The sequence below is a fragment of the Lagopus muta genome, chromosome 4 (genome assembly GCF_023343835.1).
Source record: "Lagopus muta isolate bLagMut1 chromosome 4, bLagMut1 primary, whole genome shotgun sequence".
NCBI classification, from domain to species: domain Eukaryota; kingdom Metazoa; phylum Chordata; class Aves; order Galliformes; family Phasianidae; genus Lagopus; species Lagopus muta.
In genome coordinates this window covers 68,704,656-68,719,720 of record NC_064436.1, presented here as the reverse complement: position 1 = coordinate 68,719,720, position 15,065 = coordinate 68,704,656, and the positions used below count along the sequence as shown (strand labels likewise).

General features: G+C 47.1%; 2 protein-coding genes across 2 annotated transcripts in view; one reads left to right on the top strand and one right to left on the bottom strand.

Moving 5' to 3' along the window:
* PTPRA (protein tyrosine phosphatase receptor type A) overlaps positions 1-15,065 on the bottom strand; it is a 553,533-nt gene that overhangs the window by 322,139 nt on the left and 216,329 nt on the right. The window lies entirely within an intron of this gene.
* The window catches only part of DDRGK1 (DDRGK domain containing 1), a 29,523-nt gene continuing 22,226 nt past the window's right edge, over positions 7,769-15,065 (top strand). The window contains exons 1-2 of the mRNA XM_048943667.1: positions 7,769-7,902; positions 13,144-13,296. Coding sequence (XP_048799624.1) covers positions 7,815-7,902; positions 13,144-13,296 — 241 coding nt within the window. The 5' untranslated portion in view covers positions 7,769-7,814. The remainder of the gene's footprint in view (positions 7,903-13,143; positions 13,297-15,065) is intronic.

The following is a 15,065-nucleotide window of genomic DNA, read 5'->3' as shown; positions in this document are numbered from 1 at the left end:
CCCCTGGTATCTTTCTGAAAGATCTTTTGGGTCATGCTTAAAATTCAGCAGGTCCCCCCCCATCTTCTCACATCTCGTGCTAATTGTGAGCCATCACCAACCAGATGAGCAGCCTAATCAGAAATCAAATCTAGCAAACATCAAGCAATGGATTCAACCCCAGAGATGTGTCACAGGAAATATCCCTCAGAAAGCTGATTTCCAAAGGCAAAGCAAGCAGGTAAACATTTACCTTCCATCAGATGAGAGCAAATGGAAATACCTGCATCATCGCCAGCCAGCGACAGCCCATAATAAACAACGGATCAAGCCCATATATGCCCCAAAGGACTTGTTATTTTTGAAAATCATACCAGGGAAAGTAGGTATTCTTCAGTACTGTTGCTGGCAGGCATGTTTCCATTTTCACAACAGCATATCAACAAAGAAAATAAGTAGCAAAAAGCCCTCTGAAAGGCCAGCCATTACAGGAATACGGGCAGCCAACGGAGCTGTCACAGATTCTGTTTTCAGAATTCATGGTTTTATTAAGGCAAGAACAGGATCGGGTGCTATGCTGTGGAAGTTGATGGCTTCCAGCACCAAGCACTTATTTCTCAACAAACCAGAAATCATGAAGTCTCAATGCCAGGGTTTTCCTTTGCTGGGTCATCTTGTGTGGAACAGAGCTGAGAAAATAAAGGAAAAATGTAATTTCAAATCCTGGCGGTAACTTTTCCTTCTAAACCCCAGTACAAACCTGGAAACTGCTTCACCTCATACCCTGTTTTTTCCTTAATCATTTGGTTTTGAGTGGCAGATGAAATGCAGTGAATCTTCTCGTGGGACCACTGCTTTTGTGTCTCTCTCCAGGGGATCCAGTTCAACTTCTTTTCCTTCCTGGAGCAAAGGTTGTTTCTGAACAGCTTGGCCTCTGCTGGAGACAGAACTCTGCAGAAACAGACACCTGAAAAAGTGTTTTTGTGGCTGCTATGTGGGCACAAATGGTACCTAGGATTCCCTGTTCTTTTTTTTAGAGGCTCCAGGCTTTCACATTTCAGTGCATGCTGTAAGACATACAGAGGCAGCAAAAGGCTCCTGGTAGCCCCTGGCTATCCATCAGTGCTCATCTTTTCCCACCTACCTGTGGGGAGCAAGCTGTGTTTCCTAACAAAACGTGTTACAGAGCCCTCAAAATCGTTCTGACTGTTGAAAGTTATCATAGAATCATAGAATGACCTGGGTTGAAAAGGACCACGATGGTCATCTGGTTTCAACCCTCCTGCTGTGTGCAGGGTCACCAACCAGCAGACCAGGCTGCCCAGAGCCACATCCAGCCTGGCCTTGAATGCCTGCAGGGATGGGGCATCCTCAACCTCCTTGGGCAGCCTGTTAAGTTGACCCCACAAGGCAGGCAGACAGGACAATATTTCAGGGAAAGATTTGATTCCTCCTCCAAAACATTCTGCACCTTGAAATGAGCCCTGGAACCCTGCTGTGTTGGCTATTGAAGGCAGCAAGGTACACAACGAAACGTGCCCCAAGCCTAGTTCAGCCTAACATTCCTTACAGCCTTACGTTCCCCTGTGTATCCATAGATCTGGTACAGCACAGACAGTTGCTCTCTTCTTTTCCCTACACTGCCAAATTAACACTAGTGAGGAGCACCACTTATTGGAGACAGCAGGCAATTCAGCTGAGATGTGCAAGGCAAGGGATAAACACCAGAAAACTCCAAGTAGCTCCCAATCCTGCTGGACACCCATGCAAAGAGCTCTGATTTTAAGGACTGTTTTTCCCAATAAAAACAATACCTTTTCAACAGAACCAGCTCCCTCCAGCAACATAATCTATTTAGATCAGTCCCAGAGAGAGAGAGAGACAGCCTGCCAGCTCTCAGAGCTTTAGGTAGTTAAAGAAGAAAAGCAAATATTTCACCTCAGTGATGCAGTTTGCTTAGCTCCTGGCCAGCCATCAGCTGCTGAGGGTGCACTCTATCCCTTCATGCAGGTACTCGTTCTTATTCAGGACAGACAGATGCAGAAAGAAGTGTGGAGCAGTCTGGCATCATCAGAAGCACTGCAGAACCTGGGTTTGTTCAGCCTCGCTGAAGAAGGCTGAAAGGGAGATGAATTCAAGCAAACAGTACACTTTGAGGTTACACCAGTATTTCTGTAAGGCTGTTGTTCCATAGACACTTCTTTTGGTGGTTAAAAAGTTATCAGAAAGCAAGATAAATTCCCTGGCCCATTTCATCATGAGGCCATGGGAAGGCAGAGGAATGGTGTGAAAAGCAAGAAGTCTTGAGGAGGAGCCAGACTTTGCCCCAGAGGCAACATCTAGGAGGACCAGAACTTCACCTCCAGCCAAAGCAAAGCAAAAACGGCTCATGTGTTGCATCCAGAAAGAGAAATGCAGGCTATGACTCAAGCAGCTAATGCTGAAACCAAATGTTAAATGGTGAGCAACACTCACATTAAGTGGAGTTTGCAATCCAGCTAAGCACACTCGATCTAAGTAACTTGGCTAGAAAAACATATTTTTGCAGCTAAAGCCTTACCTCAAGCAGTAATCACATTAGATTTGCAAATTCCCATCAGCTCCTGGGGCCAATTCAAGATATATTGCTGCGTTTTAGCAACCATACTCCTCTAGCAGGGTTGGGCACAGGAAAGGTCAGGGCAGGTTGTCCTGGATTTCTCCAGTGTGCCTGTGTGCAGCAGGAATAGAGCCATGTTTCGACATCACTGCTTCTCTTTTCCTTAGTGCTGGTAGGTATGGAGTCACAGAATACCCCAATCACAGAATGGCCCGGGTTGGAAGGAACCTCAAGGATCATGAATCTCCAACCCCATCACTACAAGCAGGGCTGCCAACCTCTAAGTTAATACTAGACCAGGCTGCCCAGGGCCCCATCCAACCTGGCTTTGAACACCTCCAGGGACGGAAGGGACCCACGAGGACCATTTCCAGTGCCACACAAGACCGTCTAAAATCACAGAGGCACTTTTTCCACCACTTCGATCGCAGTGCTATTAAGCACCAGCGGCCACTCACACTGCCATCTGAGTCACAGCTCTGTCACCCCTCAGCTTCAGATGGAAATGAATGCCCTGAGAACAAGACAGCTTTTTTAATTAAATGGGTTTTAATTGAAACAAGTGAACCGACAGATGAAATTAAACCGCGGCTGCAGTGACAGACTTCTTAACTAATGCCTTCTAAAGCGGTTACGATTTACATTTTGAAAAGATACAGGAAGCTCATTAAAGCAGGAACAAACAGCTTGGCAGGCCAGGCTGGGGGGGGAAGCGGCTGTGCCACCGCAGCCACACTGGTTGAAAGATATCCAGAACGATAGCAGCTACTGGAGGTTAATAACACTGCTGTTTGTGTCATGGCTGTCTTCCCCAGGTCTGACTCAATGATTTTATCTCCGATGTTCAGCCACAAAATGCCAGGCACAGAACAGTAACTTCCCTGGTGTTGAGGGAGCTCGGTTGAGTTGCATGGCGTTAGTTGTGGGTGATTCCCAGCAGGAAGCACAAGTCTGGAACTGTGGCTCTTTTTTGGGAATGCCTCTGTTTCCATGAAACTTCATCTAGGAGCTGTGCTGTACAATTTACAGCCAGAAGATATGAATAAAACAGCGCAAATAGGTGGAAGGACATTCACATAGCCCTAGTCAAACTCCTGAACCAGGAGGTTTAATGCACTAAGCAGGGACAGCCCCAGTTATGGGGCAGGACATATAAACCTGCACACCCTGCACAGCTTCATTAAGGTCTTGGTTTTGCTTCAGCACACACCAAGAAATGGTGGAGAATCATTTCTCACCCACACTGCTCACGCAGCTTAACCCAGCGCCCTGCCTGCTGGGCTGAGTCACACCACAAAGGTAAATCCTCCTCTGCAGCTACACAGGAGGAGAGCCTCGGAATTTCAGTCCTACAGATTTTGCTTCACGAATGTGTTGTCTTTAATCCCCTATAAGCTCAGCAGTCTCCACCTCCAAACACTTCTGAAGACTCGCTCAAGGAAATCTTGAGCCTCACTGGGTTGCTTTTAGATTTCTATTTTTATGGCTTTATTTGGCTCAGATCTTCCCCCAGCTTCTAAGGAAAAAGAGGCCCTGAGCTGATCTCCAGATCTTACTGCCTGCACCACTCAGGTGCATATCTGCCCCAGACAGCAGCTGGGAATACCTGAATATCTGTCCCAGAAGCAGCTGGGATGAGCAGGCACTCAGATCTCCAGAGCAGAAATGAACAGCCATGAAACACAACACCATCAGGCAAACCTTGCGATGGCTTCAAACCTAGAGCACCTCTTGACATGCCATGGACTCTAAAGAAGGAAGATGAATAGGAACTGTCCCAGGGTGAGAAACGAGTTCATAGAATAATAAAATGGCCTGGGTTGAAAAGGACCACAGTGATCATCTAGTTTCAACCCAATGTGCAGCCAATTACCAGACCAGGCTGCCCAGAGCCACATTCAGGGCTGCAGCTCTGCTCTGCAGCAAAAGCCCTGACACACTGACCTGTGCACATGAAAATTTCTGTAACTCCAGCACAAGAAACAAATGCAAACAGAACGCAAGCTTAGCTCATATTGGAGCTTGGAGGAGGTGCTGAGCTAAAACTTGGTTCACCCCAGTCCCAGTTGGTCACTCCCACATATAAGGTATCAGCTCATCGTATCAATAAAATACATCTGTAGCTCTTTCAATGCACACAGCATTTCTGGCACACTGATAGGAGACCTTCCACCATCTGATCCTGCCATTCTGAGTGCTTCCTGGAAGGTGCTGGCACAAAGGAGTGGATGCAGAAATGCATCCATTCGCTAACACATTTATGGGTGAGTGTTTGGAAGAATACCAAAGGTACATATCCAAGTGGCAGGGGAGCAGGCACAGAAAAGCGTTGTTTCACCACGTAAATATATTGTTACACGAAAGTTACATCTATACTGTAAATCTGGGCACGCTGAAGCACTGGAAAATAATCATCCATGTAAGAAAACTGTGAGCAAGTTCCCTGGGACAAATTTGGGTGTTCATTTGCTTTTTCCTAGATAATTCCCAGCTACAGAACAGTCCAAGAATACCTCCCAGCAGCCAGCTCACATCCAGTCACCTTCTTCTGGAAAGCGAGATGCTTTCCAAGACCAGAAAGGAAGAGGGCATTCTGTGCCAGCTGGCCACAGGGCTCAGGGCACATTTCTTTCCTGGCCCAAAAACTGTCAGCGTCAGGACCAAGCAATGAGGAAATCGCTTGGGTTTGCAGATTTGGGATTGCTTCATTCCCACTGTAGTGCAGTGTTTGCACTGAGTGGGACGAGGTTAACTCGCTAACACCCACAGCTCATCACAGCCTTCACACTGCCCTCCTAATTCATGTAGGTTTTCCTAGCGCCTTGGTAGGGAGTCAGCCTCAAAGCCCTTTGAATATGAAAGAAACCAGAGGAATGCTTTGCTCATTAAAGGAACCAGAGCGACTTTCACAGATCTAAACAAGGGAAAATATAGAAAGGCATCTGAGAGATAGAGCCCCAGGGATGTAACATGGTTCTAAGGAAGACCCAGGTGGCACAACCAAACCGAGCTGAGCAACTGAGTCACTGTTTCATCTCCTGCAGAGTTGAAGCTATTTCTATATGGCATAATGGTGACACCTACAGGAAAAAAATCATCTTCTACCTCTGCATCCCACCGTGGCTCAGATGACAGCGCATCTTTAACATGACCATGCTATTAAAGGCTGTAAGGATCAAGTAAGCAAATAAAAGCTGTACCACTCGTACAAACAAGGGCTGGCTGCAGACCAAGGCCATTAGCTGGATGATGACAGCATCCAGGAGCAACCAGCTCCCTTTACAGTAGCCTACTGCTAACAAGCAGAGCAGAAATGACAGCAAGTTAGGCAGTCAAACAAACAAAGTAAAATCACTGCAATAATGCTTCTTTCTGGATACATTTTACTTGCTCTGTGCTGGTGTGTGGCTGCAGGGCATTTGAGCACCCAGACTGCTTTGGGCTGTCACACTGAGAATCATAAAATGGCTTGGGTCGGAAGGGACCTCTGGAGGACACTTCTCTGCAGGGCTCCTTTCCAGCAGCTCAGCCCCCAGTTTGTACTAATGCATCCTGCTATCTTTCCTCCCCAGGTGCAGGACCCCCACACCTGCCCTGTCATTGGGATGCTCCACTATGGCAGGACAGCAGCATTGATGTCAGAGGGCTGAGCATATGAAGACAGGCTTGTTCAGCCTGGAGAAAGCTGTGGGGAGACGTCATTGCAGCCTTCCAGTATTCAAAAGGGGGTCATAGAAAGGAGGGGAATCAACTTTTGACTTGGGTATCACAGAATCACAGAATGGCCAGGGTTGGAAGGGACTTCAAGGATCATGAATCTCCAAACCTCCTGCCACATGTAGGAACACCAACCTCCACATTTAATACCAGACCAGGCTGCCCAGGGCCCCATCCAATCTGGCCTTGAACGCCAGAGAAAGCTGGCAGTTTGGGCTCCCTCGTGCCTGAGGAGTCTCCATCCTCCAAGGTCTTTTAATGCAATCAGTCCTTTTTAAGTATGAAAATGATGCTCTGTTCTGGGCAAACAGAAGTCCAGCTCTGGGCTCATTCAGCCCTGGAAAGGATGGGGGTGAGGCTGCAGCTGGGAAAGATGGAGCCAATAAAGCCACCAGCAGCTCCTGGCACCTTCCCTGGCTTGCCCAGCTGCTGTCTGGTCACATGGAGGCAATTTGGGGCCTGAAATATCCCTTTATGCTTTAGGCTGTGATTTGGGGGTGGAGGAGGATGGAGATTTCAGAGCTTCAGCTTGGTTGGAAAGGACTTCCAAGATCATCAAACCCAACCACAGAACCACAGAATCATAGGATGGGTCAGAAGGGATCTCAAGGATCACGAAGCTCCAACCCCCTGCCACATGCAGGGCCACCAACCTCCACATTTCATAGCAGCCCAGGCTGCCCAGGGCCCCATCCAACCTGGCCTTGAACACCTCCAGGGATGGACGGGGCATCACAGCCTCTCTGGGCAGCTGTTCCAGCACCTCACCACTCTCTCTCTCAAGAACTTCCCCCTCACATCCAACCTCAATCTTCCCTCCCTCAACTTCAAACCATTTCCCCTTGTCCTGCTGTTATCAACCTTTTCGCAGAGTTGATTCCCCTCCTGTCTGTAGGTTCCCTTTAGGTACTGCAGGCTGCAATGAGGTCACCCCGCAGCCTTCTCTTCTCCATGCTGAACAAGCCCAGCTCCCTCAGCCTGTCTTCATAGGGAGGTGCTCCAGTCCCCTGATCATCTTTGTGGCCCTCCTCTGGTCCCTCTCCAACAGCTCCTTGTCTGATAAGGGGTAGATAGAGATAAGACAAGGGGGGAATGATGTTAAGCTCAAGGAGGGAAGGTTTAGATTGGATATCAGGGGAAAGTTCTTCACAGAGAGTGGTGAGGTGCTGGAACAGCCCCATGAGTGACTGTGGGTGCTTCATTCCAGGTTGGATGGAGCCCTAGGCAGCCTGGGCGAGTGCCAGATGTGGAGTTGGTGGCCCCGCCTGTGGCAGAGGGTTGGAACTTCATGACCCTTGGGGTCCCTTCCAACCCACAGCACGGTTAGGTTGGATCAGAGCAACGATAACCACCCACAGCCTCGCTACTGCGGGCCGGCCCTCCGCCTGAGGCGCCTCCACCCCGCGCGGAGCGGGGCGGAGCGGAACGTACCAAGTGCTGCCTCCCCCCTTCCCCTTCTGCCTCCCCCCTCTCCCCGGGCGCTGTGGTTGCGGCGGGGCGGGCCGTGCCGGCGCTCAGGATGGACGCGGTGCTTCTCGCCGTTGTGGCCGCGTTGCTTGCCGTCCTTCTCTTCTTCGCCACCCGCTTCAGCCGCTCGGTTCCGGCAGGTGGGTTGGGGCGGTACGGTCGGGTTCGCAGCCCCGAGCTCTGGTTCTCCTCTCCGCTGGGGGCGAGGGAAGGGGGGCATCTCCATGGTAACAGTGTGTGTATGGGGGGGGTGTGGGGTGAGGCCTCGCCTCGGGCCTTCCCTTGCAATAGGCACGGTTCACCCGTTCCTCTCCCGGCCATCCCAGCGCTGAACACGCAGCTCCGTTTGGGGATGGGATGATGCAGCATTTCCACCTCTGCGTGGCTGGAGATCCCCGCAGTACAACTCCCCTCCTTCCCCCCCGCTTCTCCCCTCTTCTATAGAACTTCCTGGGCTCCGCTTTGTGCCTGCAGGGAACCACTGAAAACAGCGTGGACTCTTCTGCTTTACACCCACTCTTTTAATACTGATAAGCACTGATCAGATCCCTCTCAGCCTTCTCTTCTCCAGGTGAATACCCCCAGGGCTCTCAGCCTTTTCCCATCCAGCTGCCCATTGCCATAGTTGGCACTCTGCTGGGCTCTCTCCAGCAGTTTCCTGCCTGCTCCTAACTGGGGAGCCCAGCACTGGGAGTTGGTTTTGGCATTGGTTGTTTCTCTTTCTGCTGTGGGGAGTCAGGTAGCTTTAATCGTGTTGCTTTTTTCTTCCGTGGGGAGAAAATACTGTTAGTGCAAGCAAAGAGTCATAAGAGTCTATACTGATCAACTAGAAGCAGGGTCACCAACCAGCAGACCAGGCTGCCCAGAGCCACATCCAGCCTGGCCTTGAATGCCTGCAGGGATGGAGCAGCCACAGCCTCCTTGGGCAACCTGTTCCAGTGCCTCACCACCCTTTGAGTGAAAAGTTTCCTCCTAATATCCAACCTAAACCTCCCCTGTCTCAGTTTAAAACCATTCCCCCTTGTCCTATCCACCCTCGTAAACAGGCGTTCCCCCTCCTGTTTGTATGCTCCCTTCAAGTACTGGAAGGCTGCAATGAGGTCTCCCCAGAGCCTTCTCCAAGCTAAACAAGCCCAGTTTCCTCAACCTTTCTTCATAGGAGTGGTGGTCAGCCCTCTGATCATCTTGATTCCTTGTTGCTTAGAGCTAATCTGGGAAAATTGTGTGATTCCTGCCCCAGAGAAATGAAACTGCTGAAGATGAATTATTTCCTGAGCTTGACTTGTATTATAACTTACACAAATCATAAGCTGTGAGGCTGGGGAGGATTTCTCTTTCTCTCCCTCTCAAGCTTATAAAATCCTAACTAAATTGAAGGCCAAACTGTTGTTTTAAATTATCTGACTCCTCAGGAAGCTTCCTTGCTATTTTTGAGCAGTCTGGTTACAATTAGTTTATATTGAGAATAATGTAATTGTTTTGAAGTTGCTTCTTCAGCGTCATCTCTGTGACATAATTGGTCTTGCCCTATTTTACTCTCTGCTTGAAGAAAATTGACAGCCTGTTTTCTATCAGTAAAAACTCTTCTATGGTATTTCAGTGTGTGGGGATGACTTCATTCTCCTTGCACAACAGATTATTTTTCACAACCACTGAGGTTAAATGTATTTGGATTTCTGCAAGATTAAGTCTTCAAGGGGAATTTGTTTTCCTTTGTCTTAGATAGGAAAGGAAGCTGCTGCGGTCCTGCTACTAAATGTATCCTATTGCATGGAAAGAACTTGAAACAAGGGAAACTTGACCTTAGGGACCTCCCTTCTTAGACTGAGACTTGAGGAATGAGGACTCTTTATGCTCTGGCTTGCGAAATTACCCTTTAACATCTTCAAAAATAGGCTGCTCATCATTTCAGGGGCTGGCGATCAGGTAACTGCTGTGACTTTGTATTTCCTGAGAAAGGTCACTTCAGGCAGCAAGGTCGTTCCAGCAAGTTCATGCCTGAGCTTGTTCTGCTGAGGGTAGAAAAAAGGCAGCGTTGCTGGGTTTGACACACGTGTGGCATAAATGTTTGTAAACGGGCTCTTGTAAGATAAGCAGCACTGTGCAAAAGTGCTTCTTCAGGAACACCGAGTAAACTTCCACCTGTTGCATTTTGAGTCACTTTCTCATTGAATTTCACAGGATGGGTTTGCAGGAAGGTGAAGGATGCTGTAAATGCTGAGGAAAGCATAGCTGGTGCTTAAGGGTGCAGCAGGTGGAGCTCTGCTCTCCCTGCTGTCTTGAAGACTGCCTCGAAACTTAGCCAGCCCAGGTGTTACACTGATGGATGTGCTTATCTGATAGAACTGAAGGTAACGTGCTGTGATAGGCAAAAGATTGCTTATCAGGAAAAAATATATTTGCTCTGAGCAAGTAGAAGTTTGCATAGTTTCAGAAAGGAGCAGGTTTCTACATGGAGGTTGTAAAATCAGGTCCTAGAAAGCAGAGATGCCAAAAGATTTCACAGTATTCACTGTAGTGATATGACAGTGGTGCTTCACATCCAGATTAGGAAAGAGAGCAGAACTTTGCTCAGAGAACAGAGCTGTTTCTCTAAGAGCTCTGATTAAGTGCAGACTCGCAGCAACTGTGTGAAATAATGTTACTGCCTCTGCACTTTGCTGATGTCTCTGAAAACACAGAGCTCTCAGTGTGGCAGCAAACCTGTCCCCTGAAATGAGGTTTTTGTTCCTGTTTTTTGGCTCCTTGGCCTTTTGGAAAGCTGAGAGCAGAGATCTTAAAGCTTAGAATAAAAGCTAACCAAGCTTTGAAGCTGCATCCGTTTTCCAGACGTCTCTTTAATTTTTTGTTTGTATTGCCTGTTAATTGAAGGCTTTATCTAATTAATTTCTTCTGGCCTGCCACTCTGCAAACCGCCAAGCAACTCCCGGATCAATTTGTCTGACCTATATAATGTTGGTCATTGAATTTCACTTGGATGGCTCTGTATCAAGCCTAATTAGTTCTTGTGTGACTAATCTATGCATGAACTGGCTAGCCTGGGGTGCCGCTCAGTCTGAGACCTCTGCAGCTACAGGAAAATGAACTGAGATATATCCAGATAATCACAGCAGCTGAACCACACCCTGTGCTGCAGAAGGGGGGTGAAAAACACCAGGGCCTGACCTGACAGAAAATCATGCCTGACCCCAAATCTGACAGTCAATCCGGTTCTGAGAATATGAGTAAGGTGGTTTTTAAGTCTGTTCTCTGTGCTGTTTGCAACCACCAGTCATACCTCTGCTCAGTCTGTTATTTCCAGTGCAGGAGGGAGTGAAAAGAGAAGGGGAGCACATTAAATTCCTAGAAATTGGAAGGAGCAGGTGAGTCCTGAGCTGCACAGACACATCTTTGACCCCGGACAAACTGCAGGTATAGGCACGTTGCACATAGATGAGGTGATTCTTTTCTCCTCCCTCTCATGAGGGATGGATGGATATGCAAGGAATAAACATCATGTTTCCCAGATGATTTCCAGCTGAATGCTTTGCAAAGCTGAGCTGAGGGCAGTGGGAAAGAAAGAGATGCAGTAAAGTGTATCTTTTTCTGCTGAATTACAACCTGTTATGTCTAGGTGTCTTCTGTTAATTGTCTGAATACTTTGGAGATCTGAACAGATAAGTATTGTCCAACAGCTGCCTCATGGATTTGACCATTTGTATAGGTCAGGTTCTGTTTTTTCACTATTTTCTGAGCCCCATTAAAAGTAGTCAGCTTTGAGATATTGCCGTGTCACTCAGAGAGAATTAATCTGAGGAAACAGGATAGCTTCATTCACACGTGCTTCTCTGTGAAGGGTTAAAAATGTCAGCTTGAAATGAATGCATGGCTCATAAATAGATTCCTCTTTCATAAAATGCAAAGCAGTCTCTGTTTCACAGGACGATAGAAACCAAAACCAAGCCTCAGAATGAATGGACGTTAGAGTTTCACAGGTGATTTGCTGTGCTTAGAACCACCTTTGGAAAATACTGAGGTAGACACAGCGAAGCTTTCAGCTGGAGGGATGCCAAGGTTTGAATTGCAGGGTGTCTCAATAATTTATGGAGAGAAATATTGCATCTGTATAAAAAGTCTTTTTGCAGACTAAGAATATTTCTGGCACTTAGTAACGTTCTCAGTAAGTGAACTGCTATTGTGCAGTACAATGCTTCCTTCGCTGCTGAATAGCCTTCAGAATAAGCATCATCACACTACAAATAAGCCCGGGCAAGTCCTGAAGCAGTTATCTGATTGCTAGAGCCTGTGTGCTGTCATTTATTACAGCTCTGGTTTGGTCCCCAGACAGAAGGAGTGGATGAGAACAGGAGGGTGACAGCAGTGACTCAATTCAAAATGTCACAGCGTGTGTTTGTGCTCAGAGCTTCCTGGGGGTCTGCTAACAGCATTGTTGCAGCAGGCCTGAACTGCAAATAGCTTTGCTGGCCCAATACTTCCCCTGCTCACTCTGAGCTCGGTGCTGCTGCAGCTATGTTGTTATTAGCACTGAAGTTGGCTGCTTTGAAGCTAATTGAAGTATACTGGGATGAGCTGCAAGCACACCTTTGATCGTCATGTAGATGTAGTCATAATGAATGTTATTTTCTGATGACAGATATGCTAATGGTAGCTTTATTTAGAAGGCATTGTTTGGATCAGAGGCTGCTAGAGATTTGGCAGAGCGTAGAGAGCACTTTATGCTCCTGCTGGGACACCACATAATCCAGCAAAGCCCAAAAATGTGTCCTCAGTTTAAATAAATGAGGAGTTCTGTGGTTTTCAGAGACATTTTGAATACTGAGCTGTATGAGGGTCAGAGTGTTTAATACTTTGCAGGGTTGAGCAAGTAACAACATACACAAATACGAGCTTCTCTTATCAACAGAATGTGCAGTTATCAAAGGAATATGCAAAGCAGCTATCGAGGATAATCTGGGATTATCATCACTGTTCTGGCATGGCTGCTGTAGTTGGTAACAGTGGGATCATGGAGATCTCAAGGAGAAACTGGGGGGAGGGGGTTCTGAGGAGAACTTCTGAACCAAGCCCACAGTCCATTGCTTCCTCCTGTACCATCTTTCAACTGTTCCTGTTATATTGCTCCAGTCTTAATTAACAGCAAGTATATGCAGAGAGTGACAAGTATATTGGCGATGAGTGACCTTTGAAGATGTAGGCAGACTTCTGCTCTCCTTCTGTATGCAGATTTATTGGCAGACCTGTAGTCTGAATCAATGTGGTGGAACAGAGACAGCGCCGTATGTATCGTGTCATTAGTACTGTGCTTCTGGTTGCAAAAACTGACTGGACAACTGTAGCAAGCAAGGATAACAGCTCTCATTGGTTTTATTTCTCTTCTGCAGCTGATGAGGAGCACCAGCAAGATGTGGCTGCAGCAGTCAGACCTCAGCCCTATGCTGAAGAGCGGGGCGATGGGATGCCGAGGCGCCGGAGGAACCTGGGGAACCGGATGATGGCCCAGAGGAGAGCACAACAGGCAGAGGAATGGGTGGAAGGTAATGCTTGGTGCAGTTCAGCTTCCAGGCATTAAACTGGGCCTCAGCAGCAGATGCCGGGGTACAGTTGGCTCCTGAAGAAAAGTGTTCATTTCAATAGATTGGGAACCATATGCAGCTTGACCCTGTTCTGTTTGTCTTTACAGCTTCTCTTCTTGCTTCACAGAAGCTGCCTTTTGTATTTCCTCTTAGACATGCAGGTGAAATTGAGGTAAATAGAATCATCACCTTGCTCTACAGTGTTTATTGTAAATTGGTGGGAAGCATTAATTCCCTAATGTAACCTTTGCAAAATCTGGAGTTTACTTTCTGAGAAACCATCTGGTTGATGATCAGGATCAAGCCCAATTAGCTGAGATCGCTGCTGACTGCAGCATTTCTTCTGCCTGCCAGCAGATTGTTGGCAATGAGTCCATTGGTCCTGGTGCAGGATCTGCAGTTAACAGCTACACTTCTTTAGTGTGGTTATAGGCAAGAAAATGGTGATAAATAACATTTTTCTATACCACACACGTCCCACTCACTCTTCTGGTGAAACTTCACACATCTGTTACTCCACAAAGATGGTATCACCATGATTCTAACTGAATTCCTTTTGCTCTCAGATAGTAGGTTAAATTTTTAAGGTTTCTACTCGGGTATTAATAGAAGTGGACCTTGCTTCACTTGAGTTTGCAGAGGGGATCCAGGTAATGGCTTTGGCCTAGACTAGTGAGAAGTGGTGAGCACTCATCTGAGCGATGCCATAATTGGGGGATAATTGCACTTTCTCTTGGCTTTCTTGTCATGCAGTTTGTAGGAAGCATTTTCCACTTACGTTGGCAGGTAAACACGCTCTCCAAGTTAATTATGTCCAACAGTTGTGCAAATGGAAAACTGACAGGCCTGAACTCTTCAACTTTGGTTCTTTCTTTCCATGTGATAACATCCTGCAAAGAAAAATGAAATCGAAAAAGCTTTTTCCTTAAACTCCAGACATCAAAAGTTTTTCATGCCAAAGGCTGAAAGTGGGCTGTCAAAGCAAATGACTTCTCTTATTTTGTCACTGTGAGGCTGTGTCATTGGGCTTTATAAATAATTCTTTTGCAGCCTTCTGTATATCAGATGCAAGCGCTGCAGCTCTTGCATGAAGCTTTCTTTGAAATGACATTTCTTCTATTTTTTAATCTTTTTCATATTGAAACAACTTCTTGCTCTTTTCTTCTGTTTTGTACTTCCACATATTTTTGGTTTGTCTCCCATTCATATGCTGGGATGGCTTTTCCAAGTGCCTGAGCGCTGCTATGCAGCAGTAACACAGCCTTTGGAGACTGCATGTAGGCATTGATAGTATAGCTGTGAAAAGAAGCATCTGTCCCTAGTTTTCCCCCCTAGTTGCTTCTTCCCTTGAAGAAGGCTGAATGGCATGTTTTGAAGCCCCCTCTGTGGCCACGTGGCATAATCCTGGAATATCCTCTAGGATTTGTCTCCTCTGGGCAGAGGCTATTTTAGCTGTGTCATTGCTGCCTCCCTTTAACCTATTGAAATGGCAGGTTGTCCCAACAACCACAGCTCAGTTCTGTGTTACAAAAATGAGTTGACTCGCATGAGAAAAGTGCCCAGAATGCATGCAGGGCTGTGCAGTGCAGGACCAGTTGGGGCACTCATGGCTGAAGAGTGAAGTTATTTGCTGGTGTAGAGAGACATACTGAGAACAAGCCAGTCTGGTTTCTTCCGTCTTGACTTGTGAGTGTTCTTGTTGCTTTAGAAGGCTTCTAGACATCTAAGCT